The sequence below is a fragment of the Ammospiza nelsoni genome, chromosome 1, assembly GCF_027579445.1.
Source record: "Ammospiza nelsoni isolate bAmmNel1 chromosome 1, bAmmNel1.pri, whole genome shotgun sequence".
Lineage (NCBI taxonomy): Eukaryota > Metazoa > Chordata > Aves > Passeriformes > Passerellidae > Ammospiza > Ammospiza nelsoni.
The window spans coordinates 3,641,261-3,659,688 of NC_080633.1; the positions used below are offsets into that span (position 1 = coordinate 3,641,261).

Sequence of the window (18,428 nt, forward strand, 5' to 3'; positions counted from 1 at the left end):
TATTTATGTTTTTGACTTAATCCCTAAATATTTTGTCTTATGGACCCATGCTACAGTGTGAGCTTGGGTCCATATGTTTCGTAAGCATGGGCCATGTGTTTCTTAGTCAATCATGTTATGGCACACAAACCTTCAGTACTGCATTCTAAACCCCTTGTTTACTCTGGTAACTGCTTAATTTTTATATTTCTTAAACTCTAAAACTCTAAACTTTCCTTAGCTTAATATGTTTCTGCTTTAAACTATAAATATTGATATTTATACAATTCCAAAAGTGACCGTGGATTGAAGGATGAAATTACCACCTGTCCAACCACACTGGTCAAACCAACAGTCCATCAATTCTCTCTTCCTCCAGAAAGGAATGCAAAACAATCATTATTTACATAAAAGTGCATGAGAAACTCCATTAAAGAATGTAAACATCAGAAGGCTTAGAAGAACTTTGGAAGAACAGGGTGACAAATTAGCAACCCCCCGTGCCCACAATGTGGACTTCTATAAATCCACATTTTCACTTCTGTCACCTAAGTTTGGGAGCCTTTTCCAAGGTCTCAGATCAAATCCTGGGTTTAGTTCTAAGCTTTGGCTTACAGGCCCAAAGTTCTGGGGGTTTATTGCATTTTGAGTTCCACATCATTCCGACTTATTTCAACACTATCAAGACTAAAATTATAGTTTGAAACCTGACATGAAATTACCATGACACAGTCAAATTTTCTGCAAAAATCCCTTCACCTAGGATTTTGCTCCTGGGAAGCTGAGAAGCCTCAGAGAAAAAGGAAAACAATAATTATCTGATTTGCTTCTCCTGTGTTTTGCTGCTTTGGAATGTGTTTGGACATTTTTTACCAACAGGTTTTTTTCATTGGTTTCATGTGAATTGTTTTGACTTATTGGTCAGTCACAGCCAAGCTGTGTCGAGGCTCTGGAGAGAGTCATGAGTTTTCATAATTATTTTTTTATCCTTTCTGCATTCTTTAGTATAGCTTAGTATGGTATGATTTTATATAATATAGTACCATAAAATAATAAATTATCCTTCTGAGAACATGGAGCCAGATTCATCATTCCTTCCTGCCACGGCACACCCCACAAATACAATAACACCACGCGTGGTTTGTGGAGCCGTCCTGCACACCAAGACACGTTGGAGACAAGAAGTGCCACCTACCCCAGCCAATGATTGTGTACCAGTAGAAATATCTCCTCTCTGGGAAGAAGGTCTCCACCAACAAAGTGAAGAGGTACAAGCCCTCGATGAACAGCCAGAAGTAGTTGGACATGACGCAGTAGTGAAAAAACACCATCACTGCTTTGCATTCCACCTGCAGGGGATGGAGAAGAACAAAGTTATTTCTGCATTGCTCAGGCCTAGAAAAAAAATGCTTTCAGCCTCTCCAGATCTCTCAGTGGAAAGAGCTGGGGCTGGTATTACACTCTTTTAATGGTAAAGGTTTTAAAGAATGTGAAGAATGGCAGGTATCACTTAGACGGCAAAGCCTGGATGGGGAGGAAGCCAATTGTACCAGTGGGAAGAGGTCAAGGAACAGTTCAGAGCAGCTTGAGCACATCCTGTGCTGCTGAGGGCTCACAGCCCCAGTGAACACCAATTGCTGGATTTAAACCCCCTTCCAGGATTAAATGCAGAGAAGAAAAAAGCCAATTGTGTACCGAGAAACCCAGAGAAGGATGTGAAATGGCAGGACGAATGTAGAAAGCCCTGAGAGTGGGATCTGAAAGGATGAACCCTCCTGTGTTCCTGTGCAGCTGGGAATTGCACTCCTTTGCCATCCATCATCAGTGTTGTCACTCAAGGATAGAAAATGGAAGTAAGTGCGAGGAAAAAGGAGGCTGAGTGATCAGCTGTGAAAAAATAAAGGTGGAAACTTTCATTCATGGACAGGAGGGGGAAGCAGCAAACTAAAGAAAAGTGAAAACCATAACTAAAAATAAAAACTATAAATAAAAATAAAATATAAAAATTATAAAAAAGAATAAATAAAATTAAAACAGAAACAGAATAAAAAATAAAATAGAATTTAAAAAACAACAAAAAAAAAAAGGAACTGAATTTGTTAAAGCTTGAGAAAAGCTCAAGGAGGACATTATTGCTTTTTACAACTCCCTGACAGGAGGTGGTAACAAGGTCAGTCTCTTCTCCCAGGTAACAAATGCTAGGGAAAGAGGAAATTGTCTTAAATTGCATCAGGGGAGGTTTAGTTTGGATATTAAGGAAAATTTCTCTCCTGAGAGGGTTGCCAATCACTGGAACAGTGTTCAGGTCAGTGGTGGAGACGCCATTCATGGAGGTGTTTAAAAGATGTGGAAATGTGGCACTTGGGGATGTGGTTTAGGGGTGAATTTGGTGGTGCTTGGGAATGGTTGGACTCAATTTTAGAGGATTTTCAACCTAAATAATTCTGTGACAAAGGCCTAAGGTGGCAACCAAGCTCTACCCTGTGAGAGTAGGACACACTGGTCTTTCCAGTGCTGCACCCAAGTGAGATGCCATTAGTCCTACAAAAGTAGGATTTTCCAACAAATCCTGTGGGAAATGAATTTGTAGAAAAATTCTGAAGTTTGATAGAAGATTTACATAGTATGCATTTGTATGTAAATTTTGAAAAAAACCCCATTGATTTTGAAATGTTATGGAAGAGGATAGATATTGTTGAGAGAGAAATGGAATTAGAAATAAGTTGTAAAGGGTGGTTTTGTAAATAAGATTAGATATTTTGGAGAAATAAAATAATGAAAGATGTACTGTAGTGGGATTTATGAAGGTAATTTTAGATTATTTGCTGTAAGGTATTTATAGTATGGTGTGGTAAAAGTTGATAGGTTAAGACATGTTTATAATGTATTGTAATTAGGAAATAGTTGGGTTTTGTTTGTGATGTGTGAATTAGAATATTTGCATTATTTTACTTTTTACATGAAATTCAGAATAAAAGTTTTTAAAATGCTTTTTGATTGTTTTATTTTTGAGTTAGAAAAGGGTATAATTTGATAAATTGGTGTTTTGTGTGAGGAAAAAAGGGCATAATCCAAGCAGAATCTGTGGATAAAATGGAAGCTCCTGCTGGAGGCCATGATTAGCTCCCACTTTGACTTCATCCTCTGTGCCAAATCTACCATCAAGGTGTTTAAACCATCAGATCTTGAGTTTCTTGATGGAAGCTCTACCCAGGCTGAAGATCTGGTCATAAAATGGCTGATTTTAATGTGTTTTATGCTTTAAGTGTTTCCAAACAAAGAGGCAGATGCCACCATTGGAAGAGTGGGAGGAGCAAACTCAGACCTAACATGGCTTCAGCTTTCTTGTGGAGAAGAACTGAGAGCAAAAAACTAGTTCCAATGACAAAGAAAAGGCTGACTAAGAAACCCCACAGCTGCACTTGCCTTGTGGAAGTGACTCACAGGGAGTTTAGCTCATAACTGGGTGGATAAAGGAGAGCTCAGTTTGTAATTCTATCATAATTACACCCAGTGAATTGATTTATCATATCAAATACTAGCCTTAAATGTGAAAGGAACTGGGACTTACACATAATAAATGCTAAATGCATCAGTGAAAGAGTTCTCTGCATGAAACGACATATTTAAAGATAAAGATGTGGGTAATGCTGATGATTTCCTGAGTGTGGCCATCAGGTGTATTATCTGTGTCCGAATGGTCACCCTGTTTACACGGGACTCTGACTGACATCCTGAACAAATGAAAAACCAGACCTTCACATGAAGGAAATTGTTTGTGTCTGCTCTCATCCCACAGTCAGGGCAGAACTAGAAAATAAAACCCGTAGGTTTGTTCTGAAGGACACTGGTGACATCACGACATGAAACATCCAGTCTGGCTGAGAACTGGGAGGAAATTAAACACCAACTATTTTTCCCCCTAATAATCATGATACTCCACAGAATGCTGCCTGCTCCACTGCTTTTTGTTATCTTGAGCTGAAAAAAAGAAAAGGAAAAGGATTTGGTTTCAGTTGTACTCACCGTGGAGATGAAGCAGTGGTTTCCATCCTGCTCAGCATAAAGAACCCCGTCCTTGATGAACACAGATATTGCACGGAGGATGAACGAAACAAAAAGGTTCATGTGGATGAAATTCCGAGTGCAGTGAAGCTTCCTGGGGAGGAAAGAGGAGGGGAGTGGGGGTAAAAAGAGAAATAAAGAAGAAAATAATTTTATTTCGTGGAAATGTCACACTGGGCCTGAATACACTTGGCCAGAGCACCTTGGTGCTAAGAACAGCAACATCTAAGGCAAGACTGTGTTAGTACAGTGTCAGAACCCAGGACATCCCTCTGGCTGCCCTGGATGACTTGAGACCCTGGCAGGGGGCTCAGAGACCTTGGCATGGAGTCAAAAACACCTGTGCCTTTGATTTTAACCCATGAAAAAAAATTTTACAACTTTGTGTAAAGGTTTACAAGCCACAAGAGTTTGAGTAGAATGATGGTGAATTTGTCACAGGTTGAAAAAGTAGAATTTTGGGGTTTTAGAATGGGGGTTCAAGAGGTAAGGTAGAGGGATCTGGGCATGTCCTGTCTCTCTTCTTCCTCTTCTCCTCCATCTTCTGCTGTGATGGTGGCACTTTTGGAGTGGTTTAAAGTAGAGACAGATGGTCTAACATAGGTGGTATGTATTGGAAAATTATTGTAAATAAAGTACACATAGTTTTTATTATAAAAAGCCAACACCACCCCAAGGGCGCTCAGTGTGCCACGGACTGACCTGACAGACAGATCTCAGCAGGTCAGAGAAAGAATGTCATAGATAAGAGAAAATAAACAGGCTTAAAAACCACAGCTGAGGAATCTCGACTTCTTCGTCGAGCACGGGGCTGGGAAAAAAGACTTTTAGTACCATGGGAGCCATTTCAGCTTTTAATACCTCATTTCACCAACAACAAACCCGAGAGTACAGGTCCTAAACCTAAGAAAGAGGAGGATTTGGGGATTTTCTCATAAAAGTATGCAGAGAAGCATAAAATAGACAGCATAAAACAGAAGCATAAAACACAACAAGCCCAATGCAGCTTGTGAAGTTTCATAAACCAAACCCACAGCTTCTCCTGCTGCATTTACACTCTGCTGAAATGCAACTTCTGGAGTGTGTCCAAGCTGGGGGAGCAACTCGGCTAAAGGATTTTCTCCTTTGTATTCTACTGTCACTGTCGTATTTTCTGAAAAATCCCAGTGCCAGGATTTTTTCTCCTGAGAAGTTGAGAAGCCTCAGAGAATTATCTGATTGCTTCTCCTGTGTTTTGCTGCTTTAGAATGTAGTTAGAGATTGTTTATCCAACAGGTGGTTGTTTGATTGGCTTCATGTGAATTGTTTTTTACTTAATGACCAATCAACATCCTTGTGACTCTGGATGGAGTCACGAGTTTTTCATTATTATCTTGTTAAGCCTCCTGTAAGTATTCTTTATCTATTCTTTAGTATAGATTGAGTATTGTATAATATAATATGATATGATATAATATAATATGATATAATATAATATAATATAATATAATATAATATAATATAATATAATATAATATAATATAATATAATATAATATAATATAATATAATATAATATAATATAATATAATATAATATAACCTTCTAAGAACATCAAGTCAGATACATCAATTTCTCCTTCATCCTGGGGACCCAGCAAATAGCACTCTACCTCTGGTGAGATAAAACCTTGAACTCCAGCTGAGCTCCAGCTTCCTTCCTCCAGGGCCTGAGCATCTCCCTGCTGCTGTCCCCACTCACCTGAAGCGACACAGGATGACCATGGCAGTGGTGAGGGAAACCAGGGAAGTGCTGTATCCCACCGTGTACAGAGCCTTCACTGAGAGATAGTAGTAATCCTTGGGAGGCAAAAAAACCACAGGGTTAAAGGGCTCACCCACAGCCACACAGCTGCCAATGTGCAGGAGGAACCAGAGGCTGGATTTGTGTCTTTGGTTTCTCCTAATTTCCTCTGGGATCTCACTTGTGCACCAAGCCCTGCTCTATGGCTGGGTCTGCACACCCTGAGGTTATTTATCAATGAGCTATCTATATTTATATATAGGTATTTATCTATATGAGATCATTTATCAAAGGCTATCTATATTTTTTTATAAGTATCTGTAGAAAAAACAAAAACAGTTGGCTAAGAAATTATTTATCAGCAGGGATGGAATTGAGGGTTAGCTTGTGATTCTAGAAGTTCCAAGCTACATCAACACTAAAAGCCCATCTTCTATAAAAATTCAATACAGGCCCAGGAAGGATTCAGATCTCACTTCTCACAGTTTTATACTCATGTGTTGCAGTAAAGGTAGAAAAATAATAAAGAAAGGCTTTATATAATCAGGCCTGCTTTGGCTAGCTTGTTCTAAGGCAAGCTGGCACTTTGCAAGTTCCCATGTGAAAGCAATCCTGGTGTGAGCAATTTGTTAACATAACAAATAACAACATATTCAACATATTCCTGGGTGAAAAACAACTGGCACATGTGTAAAGTGTTTTTGCACCATTTGATAGAAAAATGAAAATTATCTGTCACAAACAAGTTTTCCTACAGGTGCACACCAGGGGTTTGAGTGGCCAATCAATACAGAATAACAACTTGTTTCTAACCAATAAAGTAATTGGCAAGAAAGCTACTGACCAATTGGAGTCACACATGAGGTCTGTAAAACTGAATAAAAAGGAGTTATGTGAATAAAGAGTGGGCTTCTTCCACCACGAAGAGAATTGATTCCGTGTGATTTATTCCCATACCCATGTACCACTGTTTGTTCTAATCATTATCAAATCAGAACATGACCAGAGGCTGGACAGAGACCAGTCTGCTGCTTCCCCCTCCTCTCCCCTTCATTTGTTTTTAATTATGAGATTAATTCCCACCTGGTTATCAGACTCTGTTTCGTTCTCATCGAAGCCGCAGGCATCGTAATAATGAGGGAAAGGTTCAGACCAGCCATCTTCAGTGCAATTCCTGCTGATGTCCCCTGTGCCAAGGGCAAGTAGGAATGTCACATCCCAAGAAAAAATCCCAGGACATCCCTTCCCTCCCCGTGATGCAAAGAAAACCCCACAGTTCTACTGGCAGCTCTGTTTATCTGCCTATCCATAGATTTAATTCTGGAAATTTAATGAGGTCGTTAATGATCCAGTCCTACAACGGGCTACAGTTGGTCACCAGAGAGCAAAAAGTATTTAATCAGTACATTCAGTGTCTCCAAACCACCAAAAATCTCTTTCTCAAGAAGGTTCCTAAACCAGGGATCAACTAAATGTCCATTTCTTTCAAAAAGGCATCTGGTGACTCCAGCTTTGATGAAGATATCTCCACTCCACATGGCCAAAGGGGAAGGCCAGTGATTAAAACCAAGCCCTTTGTGCTATTTTTAATGGTTTATATCTGAGGCACATGCATGGGACTGCTGAGAAACATCAAACTAACATCATTTTTTTTGGTCCAGGTGCTGGAATCCAGTCAGGATGCTGTGGGTTGTCTCAGATAATCATGGGTTATTTATCCATGGAGAGGCAGCTGGATTGCTCTCCTGGAGGCAGATAAGACACATCCCACTCATTTATCTCCAAGCCCAGGCTCTGATCTCACAGTGACTTTGTGAGAATGATCTGGAGAAAACAAAGGAACTGGGAATTTTTCTCCCAGTCTCAGTTCACACTGGGAAATTCCTAGTCCATGTTCCTTTTTTTTCTCCCTGTCTTCATGGCAATATGTTCTTTTCCATCTCCAGATGCCCAGGTTGACCTCAGTTGGTGAATTCAGAGCTTCTCACTTTCCACTGTCTATTAGTTATTCCAATCCTGGTTTATAATCTTAATTTTAAGCAAATATTGGCTTAAATCCATAATTTTTTTTTTTGCCAATCTCATATAAGAAGCAGCACCTAAATTGTTTCACTGATAAACTTAGGCATTAAAACCTTACTGGGAATGAAGAGTTGGGGGCAGAAGAGGGAAAATCTCCTGACGCTCATTTACCTACAAAGCTGCCTGAGGTAGGAATTCCCTGTGGGGCTCTTTTGAAGCACCATTATTCTTCTCAAAGCTCAATGGCTTTCCCAAAAAATTAGGAATGGGCTGCTGCTGCCCTTCTTCCCCTCCAGCACAAAGGAACAGCCTCAATTTATAAAGTTATCCCACTTTTTGGAGTTTCAGTTGCACCTTGACCAAAACTGATGCAAATTTCCAAGTTTTGAATTTGCTCTTTGCTATTAAAGTCGTGCTGCTTTGCATTCTTAGAGCAGTTTAGTCTCTCATAACCTTATTTTTAACCTTATTTAAGAGAATCTGTTTGCCATGCATGCAGCAGAATATATCTCTTTAATCACAGCATTCGTTTAAGAACATTGCATTACTCGGCAAATTTTGTTAAATTATTCTTGCACATTCATCCCCAGTTTTCTATGGAAATAAAAAGCACTGAATCATGGTGCTGACTTCCTTTAACACTATTTAGTAATTACTGTTAAGCAGGTGGATATAATTTATAGCGGCACACTTCTTAGATTGCAAGGCTTAATAGAGGAGGAATAAATTTTCATAACATTGCTAGAAGTAACAGAGCAGAAAATATGTCATAACAATTAAAACTGATTAGAAAATAATACCAAAATTGCAGAAAAAAAAACAACCAAAAAACCTAAGATCTTCTCTTTAAACAGAGAGATAAATAAAAAAAAGGCAAAAATTTCCATGTTTCTAATTCTTACCTAGGAGAGACTGGGCTGTGCTTTCCAGCAGGTCATAATCACCTACAAAAGTGGAAATTGGGTATGAAATGGTTTTGATTGTGTTTTCTATTAGAGCCCAAACTGGTCTCAGTGGAAAGCAGTGAATGGAGTGCAATTGATTTTTATTTGTTTAGATCAGGCCCAAAGGCAATAAATACTTGGTGCTGTCTTCTCAGGAAGTAAACACAGCTTTACTTGAGAGTTTAAATCAAAGCTGAACCTCTAAATTTAGAATTAAAAACAGACAATAAACAGAGCCAAAATTTTTTGTAAAAATATAGAAGTCAAATATGGTTTCTATAGGAATTTACATTTATAATGCTCAGGTATTTAAATATGACCAGCTTTCAGAGAATTAATGAAAAATTTTTTCCATCCGTCAATGACAAAGAGCAGTAATTAATTGCTTTAAATAAGGTAGTATAATTTTGTGGCTTTAGATAAAATCATTGATTTATAGAGATTTATGAGATTTTTAATTTCACTTTTTGTGCAAGTATTATAGTTAAATACCAATTGTCATAATTGTTGATACACAGACAACTTTTTAATAATCTGAAATTAACATGTGCACACCATTTTGGGGAACAGAAGTACTGACAACATGGGCAGCACAAGTGGTTCTTACCTGCATGGGTTTGCCCCAAATTATCCACTTCCCAACCTGCAATTAGAAGAATGAAAACAATTAATTCATAATGATAATAGGTTGCAATTTAATTTTTATAAAAGATTGACTCCCATAAAAGGAATGGATGTAGCAGAGCCCAGAGGAGAACTGCAGGTTTAAATCTTTATTTCTGTGTCAGTGCTGCATATTTATGTGTGGAAAAGGGTTTTCAGAAGATGGGATATTGTTAATTATCTGGTTTCATGAAGTTTCATCAGACTCTAGGAAGAATAAGAAAAATGGATGTAGGAGCTTCTTTGTGGATTTTTTTAAAAAATTATTTTTAGGGGAGCGTCTTGAAGTAAGAAAGACTCATTTCCAAAACACTGTGTCCAAACCTATGTCCTAAAAGATGGCTGCTCAATATACTACAACACAACTATCCCAATGGGAAATGACAAAACTATGGGCTTACACTAGAAATCTCCCTTTCTTTTATTCTTAAAAAAAAAAAAATAAAAAAATTGTTGGAATGATGCCAAACCAACCTCCCAACCCCCTGTGCTCAGTGTTTAATCAGATTTGGGCTGAAATCAGGTTTTCCTGGCCCCTGGGTGGGTTCTGGCTCAGCTGGAGCTGCCTGGAGCCAGGGAGTGGAGCTGCTGCACCGTGCACAGAGGAGCCTCAGGGAGCTGCTGCAAATCACTCTCAAAAAACCTTCCCAGCACTTCACTGACCATTACAGCAGGTGAAATATTCATTTCAGTTTAGTTCTGCACCCTCTGGAGCCCCAACAGGGCTTCAGGTTGTTCCCCTTTTAACCCCAGTGGTCAAATGTTAATTAGGGGTTGGAAAAACCAAATTGTGATTTCACTTTTGTTAAAAGTGAAATCCAAGCGAAGACTGATTTTGATCCTGTGGGAAAGGAGACGGCATCTAAAGGAATAAAATAATAACAGGAGGGTTTTCAGCATGGCATAAAATGTGGGGGTTTTATTTTATCAAACTCCTCGATTTCTTTGTCTCCTCTAAAGTAAATCTGATGTGCTTTTATAGCTTTTAAGACAGAAGAAAAAGAGGGTTTAATGTGAAAATGATGGTGAGAGTATAAAAACTCATCTGAAGCATCAGGCAGGCTGTATTGCGACTTTGGATGGATTATTAAATATTAATCCTACACATCCAACCCACTGGGGACTTTGGAGGGCTGATCCTGGAAGGCACAGTGAGAACACCCACAGTCCCCATCCTTCTCTGCCCAGCTCCTGCTGCTCCCAGGGTTCCACGGGGAGAATTTACCCTGGGTTTTAGGCAAAGAGGGTGATGGGGCAAGCCCAGGGGATGGTCACATTCCCAAAGCTGCCAGAGCTCCAGGAGAGATTGGACATTTCTGCCAGGGATGCACAGGCTGGGATTTTGTGCAGGGACAGGATGATTCTGTGTGTCCCTTCCAGCTCAGGATATTCTGTGACTCTAATTTACAGGTGTTGGGCAGGTCTCTGAATTCTGAGGAGGTGTCTCCAGTGCTCTGAGCAAACATTTTCCTGCGGCCAAGGTGGTTCAGATTCTGCACAGGGCTGAGCTGGCAGGTGCTGCAGCAGTGCTGAGCCCATGCCCCACATTCCTGGCAGAATATCAGGGATGATCTGATGGGTTCAGTGATGGTCAATATCAGAATATTAGAATATTAAATAATAGAATATTTGTCTATTCTGCTCTGAAGAATATTTTGGAGAGACCTTTTTTCCTCCTTAATCCAACCCCAGGTTTATTAGCAGCTGTGTAGCCCAGTTTTAGGAATTTGTTGCTAAAATCAGGATGTGCTGCCAAAATCTGAATTCAGAACACAGATATCAGGTTGTGGTATGGGAATTTTTATCTGTGGGTGTACCACAGGATCAAAGAGCAAACCACCACTCCTTTATCACTTCTTTCATGGTGCTTTTCACAGCATCTGCCACTCCAACCAGCAGCTCTGATGGAACTTGAGCACTCTGAGTGAGGTCACCCAGCTCAGCAGCCTGTGCCTCTCACTGACCCACACAAACACGGCAGAAAAAGCTGCAAGAAAAGCTCCCCAAAACATCATAAAAATCCAGTTTTAGTTTATTATTTGTAATTTGACCTTAAAACTCTGCAGAATTCTTTCTGGAGAAAGACCAGGCCAGTATTATGTAGATGGATGCCTGATGTTCCTGACATCCTGCTTATTACAGTGATGGCTGTAAAAAAGACATTTCTCTTAAATTTAAATGTTTTGAATGCAGCTGTTTTTCCCCTACAATCTAAAAAGCATGACATAAAATTTATCATCACTTAATTCTAAACAGAGATAGCAGTTAGTCTCATTGATATTAAAATAATAAATTTTAGTTAATTTTTAATTTCATGACAGCCATAATAACAGTTAAAACACATGAATGCACTTTTTTTCTGAAAGGAATAGGCTTGTTATAGAAATATTTTGTATACATGCTGAAATTATTACTGCATTTCACTCTGTTTGGACATTATGAAGGGACTCACTTTTCTAACAACATTAATTTTCTGATTTGTAGGATCAAGCAAGCCTTTTATTAACATATATTTCTATATCTCAGTCCTACCTAATGTACTAAAGAAAGTTCCAGTACAACATTTGCCTATAAAGGCTTTTAGGCTTGATTCATCAACTCAATTTTCACTAATAAGTTAAGATACTGGGAAGTTAATTAGATTTACATTGTACATCATGCCCTGAATTGCAACAAAACCGTCATCCATTGAGTGTTGGGATAAAATTAACATTTACACAATTATATTTGTGGGTGTATGGACATATTTTTTTGTATTTCTATGTAATTATTTAAATACATGTATTTTTATACATATAAAATATATCTGTGTATATACATGTATAAATATATATCTATTTATGTTTGCATTTATATTATATAAAATATATATAATATAAACAGATATAATATATAATAATAAACTTTAATATATAAACACATATATAATATATAGTATATATTTTATATATATTATATATCTATAAAGATATACATATATGTATATAAATATATATAAATACATATATTATATATGTGTATATATTATATATGTATGTTTTTATATTATATAATATATATTTATATATAAAAATGTATATAATATATATTTTATACAAATATATTTATATATTTATATAAAATATATATTATGTATAAACAGATATATTTATATATAAACCCAGATATAATTTTTTTATATATATATATATATATGTATGTATGTATCTAAAAGGACATGAGGGAACATACAGCCACCACATGCCTTTGAATTCCTGCACACTGCAGCTGCTGCCCTGCCCTCAGACATTGCAAGTTTCTCTATCCTGAAGCAAAATATGGAAATTTATTTGACAGAAATCCATGGCATTGGTGCTGCTTCCTCACATGTCTGAGAATGAAATAGAATTCAAATGGATTTGTTTTGTGCACAACATTTAACATGTAAACATAAACCTGACCTTGCATCTAAAGGGTTGTAAGGAATCCCAGACACACTCTCATTTTTCACAACATTATTTTCTGGGTTATATTTTCACTTTAGTGCCTTTAAGCCTCTAGAGTGACCTCATTAAATTTACTCTGCTCTCAGTGATGGAGTGGGCAGGACTACAGGACCCCTCACTGAATCCCACAAACCTTCTTATTTTCCTACTCTTAGGACACAAACAATGAGAAAGGGGTGGGTTTGACTTCACTGATGAAGAAGAGAAAGCCCTTTAATATGATTATGCAATGGTCTAATAAAATGCATTGCTCTCTCAGATATGAAGAATAAATAAAATATGATTTTCATCTGCATTTCCACTGGAAACACATTTTTCAGGGGTTTAATTCAAGGGTTACATTTACAAGGGACTTTTGAGGAGAGCATGTAGTGACAGGATGAGGAGAATTGGCTTTAAACTGAAAGTGGGCAGGTTTAGTTGGGTATTAGGAGAAAATTCTTTACTCAAAGGGTGGTGATGCCCTGGCACAGGGTGCCCAGAGCAGCAGTGGCTGCCCCTGGATCCCTGGCAGTGCCCAAGGCCAGGCTGGATGGGGCTTGGAGCACCCTGGGATCGTGGAAGGTGTCCTTGCCATGGCAGGGGGTGGCACTGGATGAGCTTTAAGATCTTTTCCAACCCAAACCATTCTATAATTCTATTATTCCATGATGGCAACATCTTAAATATCACGATTTTATGACTTATTTGAATGACATCTGTGCTTCTCACATGTAGTTAAACCCAAACTATGAAATATGGACATGACAGCAGATACAAAACAGTGCCTTAGAACAGCACTTATGAAATCAATAATTGCTCTTATCAGTCAATAAACTCCTGAGGAAGCTGCTGATTTCCTCGACTCAGGAAGGTTTATCCAGTGTATTGACAGGGTTTGTTATTTGCTGTTTGACCAGACTTAAGTAAGTGTCACTCTTTGGGAAGCAAATTTACAATTAATGCTTTAATTGACATTGGTAATTAGATGTTATTTGTGGAATTGCTCAGAGTTCCTAGAGAAGATCTATCAGAATGCTGAGTTGCCAATTCTAAAGACCAAGTAATGAGAATACTCCTTATTTCTGTTTTCTGCAGAAAGAGGTAAGAGAGGGAGGAAAAATAATCCAAGGGTTTGCCAATGGCTCCCCACAGAGTCGGTGGCAGAGACCCAGACCTTTCCTGCCCTTTTCTTGCACATTTATCAGACTTTCCTCTTTGATTTTTACTTACTGAGACCCAGAACTCGTAATTCACCCCTCACTATGCAACAACTGATGAGAAACTCGACGACAGCAGTTGCTCCTGATTTAAAGCGGACAGGGCTGGGGAAGCTGAAGCCAAGAACCAGCCTGTGCACGATGAGCCTCAGAGCCTTTTAGATCTCCTCCTTGGTGCCAAATCTGTGCTGGCTGCTCTCCACCTGCCTGGCATCCTGTGGCTTTGTTTATCTGAACACAGCTCGCATTTAACCCTTTTGTTCCAGCGTTTGTCCCTTATTAGTGGCAGGGCAGGAGGGGATGAAAGGCTTCCAAAGCTCTTCAGTCCTGAATTGGCTTGCCCACACTTCTCCCACAGTCCTGTTGTTCTCATCTCTGTGTTGTGGGTTGGGGGGCTGCTCCACAGAGGTAATTCTCCAAAAGGTTTTGGATTTTGACAGTGTTAAGATCAACATGGAAAGCCTGCACTGTTTTTACTGCACATTGTGCCCCTACAGAAAGTGCAGCCACTGGGGCAGGGAGAGGCTGTGGAAAATAATTTACAACCCCTTGTTATCCTGCTGTCCAGCTATGTGAATAACACACTGGCTGGGCAGGAGTTTAATTTCTTCTTTCCTGCTTTATATATCACTGATTAGAAGTTTTACATTCAATTTCTAAATATGAAATAAACGAGAAAGCTCTCGCGCCCAACTCTGCAGCATCCACTATGCTGACCCTCCTCTCTGCTGTCCAGCTATGTGAATAGCAACCTGGCTGGGCAGGAGTTTAATTTTTTTCATTCCTGCTTTATATATCACTGATTAGAAGTCTTACATTCAATTTCTAAATACGAAATCACCCAGTGAGATCTCGTGCCCGACTCCGCGGCATCCACCACGCTGAGCCTCCTCTCTGCTGTCCAGCTATGTGAATAACAACCTGGCTGGGCAGGAGTTTAATTTTTTCTTTCCTGCTTTATCCAGCACTGATTAGAAATTTTACATTCAATTTCGAAATACAAAATAAACCGGCAAATTCTCCTGCACGACTCTGAGGCATCCACCACGCCGAGCCTCCTCTCTGCCCTCCCCGTGGCTGCCTGCTGCTCTCCTGCTCCAGCAATCTGTTCAGCCGGCTGGCAAAGCCACAGTCAGCAGCAGCAGGCTACTTAGCAGCTTTTGTGCACTCTCTGAGCTCCCCACACGGGCTCTGGTTCCATACCCTGCCCGCTGTGTCCCTAGAAGGGACATCAGCCCTGTGCCAGTCCTGTGCCTGCACACACACGACCCCACAGACACATTATCCAACCACAATGGATGGATGGATCAAAAAGAGCTCCTTTGTTATGGCTCTTTGTGTTTACCAGAGAAGCCGTGGCTGCCCCTGGATCCCTGGAAATGTCCAAGGCCAGGCTGGACAGAAGCTGGAGCAACCTGAGGATGCCTCAGGTTTTAGGGTTTGTATTTTTCAGATTCTGTGCTGCTCCACATCAGGGCATGGTGAGCTCTGTGCACAGAGCAGGGAGACAAAACAATTCCTGCTCCAGCTGGGCACCAAGGACAAATGAGCCAAATCTCAGCCCAGGAGCACAAACCCCGTGGGCTGGAGAGAGAAAAACAAGCAGGGTGGGACTGCCTGGGCTAAAGCTGGAATGGGACAATGAACTGCAAGGTGCAAATGGAGCAGAACTGATCCCAGGGAGAGACCCCGGCAGCGCTCGTGCATTTTGGGGCCATTTTGGTTCATCTTGGGTGCAGCCCTGGCTGGGCTCTGGTGCTGCCCACGGTGGAGCCATGGAGGAGATCCTTTGAATAAATCCCTGCTTTATTCTTTAGCTCTGTCCGGCCTCTGCTCCAGGTCAGGCTGAACAAGGCATTACTGGGATAGTGGAAGGTGTCCCTGCCCATGGGAAGGAGTAGGAACTGGATGATCTTTAAGGTCATTTGCAACAGAAACCATTCTGTGATTCCATAATTGGTTGATTAATCCAGGGTAATCTGCTTGGGCTTTACAGTTTAATTAGCAGAATCTGTGGGAAGTAGCAGGCAGGCAAGGTCACAGAGTAATGGCCCTACAGGTGCACACACCTTTCTCTGTGTTAAGTGCTTCCCACAACAATTTCCAGGGGTTTGGGTCTCTCCAGCCTCATGACCCATGGCCAGTACTTTAAACTACAGATGAAAAGTCATTTATACAAGAGCAGGAGATGACAGAACATGGGATAATGCCTTCGAACTGACAGAAGGCAGGGTTAATGGGATATTAGGAAGACATTCTGTCCTGTGAGGGTGCTGAGGCCCTGGCACAGGGTGCCCAGAGAAGCTGTGGCTGCCCCTGGATCCCTGGAAGTGTCCAAGGCCAGGTTGGATGGGGCTTGGAGCATTCTGGGATAGTGAAAAATGTCCCTGCCATGGCAGAGGGTGGAACTGAGAAGGAACTTCTGAGGGATTTATGGTCCCTTCCTATCCAAACCACTCTGAGATCCTATTATTCTGTCATTTACTGCAGATCTCCATTTGCCTTGACAAAGGGATTTGTGAACAGAATGCTCCCACAGAGAATGCTCACAAAAGGAAGTGGTGCTCGTTTTATTTAGAAAACAAGAAAACTGAGGCAGAGGATAATCAAGGGTAAGATTGGGAAGCCTTTTTCATATTTGTGTGTTTGAATAAGAGCTGGTGCCTAAGGACATCTGGGTAACTGATCCTGTGGGGCAAACTCATTCCATCCAGTTTATCTACCTGAAGATAAATTCACCTGGATTTTAAGTCTTCTCCCATAAGGGGCAGAAACACTGGAATTTCCAGGGGATGGTTTGGTTTAGATTTCTGTCCTACTTTGAGAGGAAAAAGTTTCAGCAAATTCTTTGTTACCCAGAGGTTTGTGCAAGACATTGCAGTAAAGGCAGGGACAGACTGATACATAATTTATTTCTTCCTATATCCCAGTTTACCTTCAGGACAAAAGGACAAGGTCCAGAAATCATGGGAGAATTCCAGTGAGGTCCCACATGGAGAACAGAAAGGCCAGAGCACACAGGGCTGGCTGGGCAGGATTATGCACAGATATGATCAATAACATTTAAGGGAAATCATGGCTTTATTCTTTTCTTCCTCTTTCCTGTTAAAGGATGTGAAACTAGAAGTGGACTGAGGTCACCATAGCAACTAAGCATCATCTAAACATTATGTGAGTCCTTCCTTTGAGTCTGGCTGTCACAGGAGCATCCATCAGAGTGCAGGATCAATGCAATTACTATTGAAGGGTCTCCTAGCTCTGAAGAGGGCAGGGATCATATCTGAGAGAAAAACAATTTATTTTTTTTTCAAACAAGAACCATGAAATAATTTGAAACATTGCCCAAAAGAGATTGTCAGTTCTGGAATAACTCCTAGAGAAGAAAGCAAATTAAATGCCTTGCTCAAAGGTAAGCATGAATGGGTGCCCACCACACCTAAAATTCTGCAATCACCTGGAACTCTTTTCCCAGTCATTTGGGTTAAAAGGACAAAGATGAACAGAGCAAAGATAATTCGGAAAGGTTGAAGGATCTGCTCATGTTGCCCCTAGAGTGATAATTCAATCTATCACCCTTTGCAGTCCAAGTGATCTCCAAACCACTCAGCAGCTCTCAGCATCTTCCACCCTTGCATTCTTCCCAAAGATGCAGGATTTTTTTTTTTTTCCACCAAGGCCAAATTAACTCTCAGATCAAAGATCTTGAGCTGTGTTGCAGCTTTCCCCTGACCACTGCAGGATGTCCCCCTGCAGAGGACCAGGGACTTGATCTTCAGCTGAGATATAAACAAGCTGCTCTTGTTTATACTGCACGTTTGAGTACCAGAGACACAGAGCCTTATGTCCCCATAATTTGGTGGGAAAGGCCATAAAATGTATTTTTTTTTTTTTTCTGCTAGAAAACATCTGAGAGGCTCAGCTACTTGAATAGAATTGCAGATCCAGTTACTATTCTTCGATGACAGCATTTTCCTCCCATTTTCTCTGCATTGCAGATGGACTTCATGATGCTGTGACCATGGAGGCTTAATTATAGCTTGTCCTCCTCTCTTTGGAAAAGCTGGAGTAATCCCATGGCTTTACTGCCTGTGCAAAACCCATGGAAGAAAACCAGCTGGAAATGAGTTGTTATCTATAAAGTGCCATTATATATAATTTTTTAAAATTTTTTTAATGGTTTATATATGAAATGGTATATATAAAATACATAATATATATATTATAATATATATAATTATATATTTTAATATTTTAATATATATATAATTTTTATATAATATATATAATTTA

At 39.9% G+C, this 18,428-nt stretch overlaps 1 protein-coding gene across 3 annotated transcripts in view; it reads right to left on the bottom strand.

Moving 5' to 3' along the window:
* The window catches only part of ADCYAP1R1 (ADCYAP receptor type I), a 150,548-nt gene that overhangs the window by 36,597 nt on the left and 95,523 nt on the right, over window positions 1-18,428 (bottom strand). For all 3 annotated transcript variants that reach the window (XM_059475740.1, XM_059475733.1, XM_059475748.1), the window contains exons 5-10: window positions 9,399-9,434; window positions 8,750-8,791; window positions 6,909-7,012; window positions 5,784-5,881; window positions 4,006-4,138; window positions 1,175-1,328 (exon numbers count right to left, since the gene is read on the bottom strand). In XM_059475740.1, the coding sequence (XP_059331723.1) occupies window positions 1,175-1,328; window positions 4,006-4,138; window positions 5,784-5,881; window positions 6,909-7,012; window positions 8,750-8,791; window positions 9,399-9,434 (567 nt within the window). The remainder of the gene's footprint in view (window positions 1-1,174; window positions 1,329-4,005; window positions 4,139-5,783; window positions 5,882-6,908; window positions 7,013-8,749; window positions 8,792-9,398; window positions 9,435-18,428) is intronic.